The sequence below is a fragment of the Aphanomyces invadans genome (genome assembly GCF_000520115.1).
Source record: "Aphanomyces invadans strain NJM9701 unplaced genomic scaffold supercont1.77, whole genome shotgun sequence".
In the NCBI taxonomy this organism is placed as follows: Eukaryota; Oomycota; class Saprolegniomycetes; order Saprolegniales; family Verrucalvaceae; genus Aphanomyces; species Aphanomyces invadans.
In genome coordinates this window covers 193,296-198,469 of record NW_008580222.1, presented here as the reverse complement: position 1 = coordinate 198,469, position 5,174 = coordinate 193,296, and the positions used below count along the sequence as shown (strand labels likewise).

Below are 5,174 nucleotides of genomic sequence, written 5' to 3'. Positions count from 1 at the left end.
GTTCTGTAGAGAAGAGGGTAGCATAACTTGTGTTCGCCACCAGGACTCTCCTCGTGTACTGTAGAAACCTCACGACTGCTGTCAGAATATCAAGATTAACTTGCTTGATTGCAAGGCCACACACTGAAGAGCGGGTAAGACCGACCCAGGCATGCCTTGCTCGCAGCTCTGTGATACCGTCAGCTGGCAGACCAACGTGTTCCGACGAAGCATTGGAAATGGAGACTTGATATAAAACGGAGAAAAGGTTTTGTTCAAACAGGTACAGACTGTCTACCTCACGACGACACAAAGAATATTGCGTGCAACCCAGTGGCGCTTAAATGCCGCACCAGACTGTGCCAAAGTCGGCCTTGTAGTAGTCGCAGTCGCTCTTGGTGTATTCCACCGGCAAACACTGGTTCCCGGCCGGGTAGTAGCATCCGCTGCAGTTGGTGCACACGTCAGGTTGTGCAGACGTGGGCGAGGGGGTGGTAGTCTTGGGCTTTGTCGTGGGCTTGGTTGGAGTCGGCGACACAGTCGGCTTGGTCGTAGGGGAAGGGGAAGGCTTAGGGGTCGATCCGCTAATCGTGGGGAACGACACAAACTCAACGACATTGCACGTGCCGTTGCCAGCCCCGCCGCGCTTGAGGCGGATATGTCCAGCTTCGCCCCAGTTGGCGCTCCACGAGTTGCGGATCTTAATTGACGACGCGTCATATCCCACAGCAATGACGGCGTGGTCGGAGATTGCGCCAGGGCATTGCGAGACCACACCGCTGCGGTAGTTTTGCCACACAGCGTTACCCGCCTCGACAGCCACGGACACAGGCTGGTTGTTCAGTGCAGCGATAGTGGCAGACTCGCCATTCACCCGTACTGTCGCGCCGATGCTGAGCTGACGCTTGGTGCACGAGTTGGCACACGATCCAGTCAAGCCAGTGGTGCCAGACGTGTAGGGAAAGTCCTGCTCCAGGCACACGCCAGTGCTGACAAGGTAGTCGATGGCAGCATCCTCATAGCCACCGCTGCAACCGTTGCTGTAGCCGTTGGTCGAGCAACTCGTCACTTGCTGTTCGGACAAGTCGAGGAGCTCTCCCGACGCGAGGCAGTGTGCAGATTCAGAAGTTCCCACAGACGAAAAGGCCCAGCAAGACCCGCAGTTACCTTGGTTGCGAATGGGGTTGACACAGTTGCCGGTGGTCCAGTCCACCGATGCAGCTCGAGGTGCCTTCAGGTCGACTTTGGCCGACGGGAGAGCATTTGCAGCGTTCAGGCCTTGCTGGAACGAGCGACCGACCACAAGGTCCTTGAACTCGGCTTCCGTCATGAGAGCAAACGGGTGGTTGTAGTCGAATGTGGCTTCGGGGTTGTTGCGGCGGGCCTCCTCAATGCGAACCTTGTTATCGTAGAAGCGCTGGAGCGCGTCCGTTTCCGCTTCTAACGGGTTTGAGCCTTGGGGAGCGCGGGGCAGCAGACCCTGGGCCGCAGCCTTCGAACCAAACTCTTGGCGCCACTTGGCCAACTCCTCGCGCAGCGTCGTGCGTTCGTCGGACGATAGGGTGGTTACGGATTGCTTGGTGGCGGCGGCGGATGCAACGACGAGAGCGACAAACAACTTCATGGTGGCTAGCTCGCAAATTCAAAAGTGACGGCTAAATCGAAGGGTAAGTTTTGTCTTATCTGGTCTGGAATCATACAGGTTGCAGCTACATAAGCGTCTGATATGCATGTCAATACTTTACAGCTAGAAATGTTTGAATTCAATTGTCCAAATCGTTGGTTGCAATAGTCACAAGAGCTACATCACTGATGGTATTCTTGTGAGGTTTCCAGCATTACGATTTTTCAAAATTGTGACATCCGGCTGGTCCAGGAAGGTTGAAAGAAGCTTCCAGCTCGAACGTGCTTCATAGGTTGAGGGCCTCGTCTAGAGGGTGCAATCTAATTCCTGCACTTTTCATTTCGAGTCCGAGCTAATAAATATGGGGCGGCCGCGTTGGCGCTTCATTGTCTACATCAGTTTCTGTAGCATGTAGCACGGGTCGACTAAACTGGTGGGTCGTGTGGTCCTGTTGCCGGCCCTCAATTGGGCTCGAGCGGATTTTCAGTTGGTGATCCAAATTCTGATTCTGATTTTGGAATGAGCTTACTCACGGCCGGCAGCCGCAGGATACTCAGTACGCAGGCCGCTAATGGATACGACTTATGCTGTTCATGCACGTGTGTGAAGCCCATACAACAGCCTGAGCACAGTGCGGCACAAACCATATTCTGGCAGACACGACGGGTTGTGCCCTGAGTACAGTGAACCCCGGAAAAGCCGACACCCAAAAAAGCCGTCCACCTCCAAAACATGATCTGTTAATAAAATGAACATATTTTATTAAAAATAAATTCTACAACCTGTATATTTTAATGTCACTTCATAATTGTCATTCTTTTTGACAAATTGTAGTGCGGATAAAAGACAAACTGTGATTAACTACAGATTTCCCCCTCTAACCAAACGGGCCTTACTTTATATATTTTGTAAATTTATACTCTGGAGTAGAATTTAATTTCAGAGGTATTTCAAACTTTTGAACACGCCAGCGTCGTAAAAATAAGTCGCAACATGAAGCATCGATTGACCCTTGTCGAGTTCATTGGCACGGCCGCGAACCCTCGTTGTTTCATTGGACGACCCGCCGAGGAGCTTGGTTTCTACTACCACTCAAGCAAAAAGGGTTGGATGAACTCTCATATTTTTAATCAGTACCTGGAAGCCCTGGATGCTGACATGGCCGAGCATGGCCACAAAGTCCTTATGTTAGTGGACAACGCGCCGTCGCATTAGGTATTGACACTACAGTTTTGTCAAACGTTCGCGTGAAAATGTCGCCACCGAACACCACAGCGCGCCTGCAGCCGCTAGATGCGGGTATTATTGCGGCATTCAAGGCGAAAATGAAGAAGACACAGCTACAGAACGCCTTAGATAAAATCAATTCCGTTGTTGTAGGACAGCAGGAAAGGTTGTATGAAGTACCTCTTGATGTTGCGATGGGTTGGGTCAAGGACGCTTGGCTCTCAGTGTCGCGATCAACTGTGGCCAACTGTTGGGCCCGAACTGGTATTCTGGATGGCGAACTCGCCGTATTCAGTAGTAGATTGTCCAGTTTGCAAGTGAACGATTGCGAATAAGCAAATAAATGGTTGCCGTCAATATCGTTTGACAATTTAGCCCTACATAAATTCATATTCTGTTAAATTTGTTCAGGGTCAGCGTTCAGCTACGGGGGGGAATCAGTAATTGAAATTCTTCTTGTTATAGCCAATCAAGTTGAACTAGTTCATGTAATTCAATGGATTGATTTTATCCTTTCTCAATGCATTTTCAGGATGAAACGACCATGTCGGCTTTTTCCGGGGTTCACTGAATACCATCTTCACTGAATTTGACCCAGGCATTCCTGGGTGATTGTACTCGCAGCTGGAACTAATATTAGTAAGGATTCTTGCATTATACTACAAAGTAAACATTCTAAGGTATAGATAGTATCACTGAAATTTTGAGATTTCGCACGCTTGATTACACGTTCGACTCGCACAAGCCTCGACACAAAGGAACTCACACGCAAACTGCCGAAAAGCAGAAAAACAGCGGCATACGAGGCATCGCACTTAGTAGCCGCACCACACAGTGCCGTAGGTCGAGCTGTAGTAGTCGCACGAGTTCTTGTCATACTCGGCGCCCAAGCACTGGGAGGCGGCCGGGTAGTAGCATTGGGTGCACGAACCGCACACGACAGGACGAGGAGCAGGCGTTTGAGTAGTCGTGGGCTTGGGCTGGGGAGTGGTGGTCTTGGGCTTGGCCGTGGTGGTCGTGGGGGCGGGAGTTGGCTTGGGCGTGACACCGCCGATGTTGGGGAACGACACAAATTCGACGACGTTACACGTGCCTTTGCCAGCTCCGCCACGTTGCAAGCGAATGTGTCCGGCTTCGCCCCAGTCCGCACCCCACGAGTTGCGGATCTTGATCGACCAGGGGTCGTACCCCACGGCAATGACGGCGTGGTCGGAGATCGCGCCAGGGCACTGGGTGATGATGCCGCTGCGGTAGTTCATCCACTCGGCGTTGCCCGCTTCGACAGCCACCGACACAGGCTGATAGTTCAATGCCATGATCGTGTCGACTTCGCCATTCACGCGGACGGTCGACCCAACTTGGAGCTTGATCTTGCCGCACGAGTTGCTGCACACACCGGTATCATTCGCGTCGCCCGACGTGTAAGGATAATCGCTTTCCAAGCACACCCCTTCCGCCGTGATGTAGTCAAGTGCAGCATCTTCAAAACCACCATTGCAGCCCATGTTGTAACCGTTGGTCGAGCAACTCACCACTTGTTGCTCGGACAAGTCGAGCAGTTGTCCCGTCATGATACAGTGGGCCGATTCGGCCGTCCCCACCGATGAGAAAGCCCAGCACGATCCGCAATATCCTTGAAAACGAATGGGGTTGACGCAGGGGCCGGTGCTCCAGTCCACCGACGACGCTTGGACGCCACTTGGGGCGATGTTGACCGATGGGAGCGATTCAACGGCATTGACGCCTTGCTGGAAAGAACGGCCCACAACGAGCCGCTTGAACTCGTCTTTGGTCAAGAGAGCGAACGGGTGGTTGTAGTCAAACGTGGCTTGGGGGTTGTTGCGGCGGGCTTGCTCAATCGCGAGCTTGTTATCGTGGAAGCGCTGCAGCGCGTCCAATTCCGCCTCCAACGGGTTCAAGTTTTTGGCAGCACGGGGCAACAGACCCCGGGCGGCGGCCTTGGCACCAAACTCCTGGCGCCACTTGGCCAACTCCGCGCGTAGCGCCGTGCGTTCATCGGACGAGAGAGTGGTCACGGATTGCTTGGTGGCGGCAGCGGAAGCAACGACGAGGGCAGCAAACAACTTCATGGTGTCCAGCTCGCGAAGTCAAAAGTGACGACCAAGTTGCCAGGAATGGTTTGTCTTTCCTGGTTTGGTAGTGAACCGACTCGTGATTCATGAAAACTTCTACATGCAGCAGCACCTCTGATTTGCATGTCCAAACTTTGCGACCAGGAGTTCTACCTCACTTGTCCACATCATCAAATCAACGTGCTTATCAGTGCATGGGTCTCATTCGGAGTTGGCCGAGGTGACCGTTTCTGTACCAACAGTAGGATTAT

The 5,174-nt window shown here is 52.5% G+C and overlaps 2 protein-coding genes across 2 annotated transcripts; both read right to left on the bottom strand.

Moving 5' to 3' along the window:
• Positions 1–319: 319 nt before the first annotated feature.
• Positions 320–1,603, bottom strand: H310_14631 (hypothetical protein; the record flags this gene model as incomplete). The annotated part of the gene is made up of 1 exon (XM_008882527.1): positions 320–1,603. One exon carries the CDS (start codon positions 1,601–1,603, stop codon positions 320–322), a length of 1,284 nt encoding a protein of 427 aa, XP_008880749.1.
• Positions 1,604–3,645: 2,042 nt separating this feature from the next.
• Positions 3,646–4,920, bottom strand: H310_14630 (hypothetical protein; the record flags this gene model as incomplete). The annotated part of the gene is made up of 1 exon (XM_008882526.1): positions 3,646–4,920. The coding sequence occupies one exon, from the start codon at positions 4,918–4,920 to the stop codon at positions 3,646–3,648; it is 1,275 nt and encodes a 424-aa protein (XP_008880748.1).
• Positions 4,921–5,174: the final 254 nt, after the last annotated feature.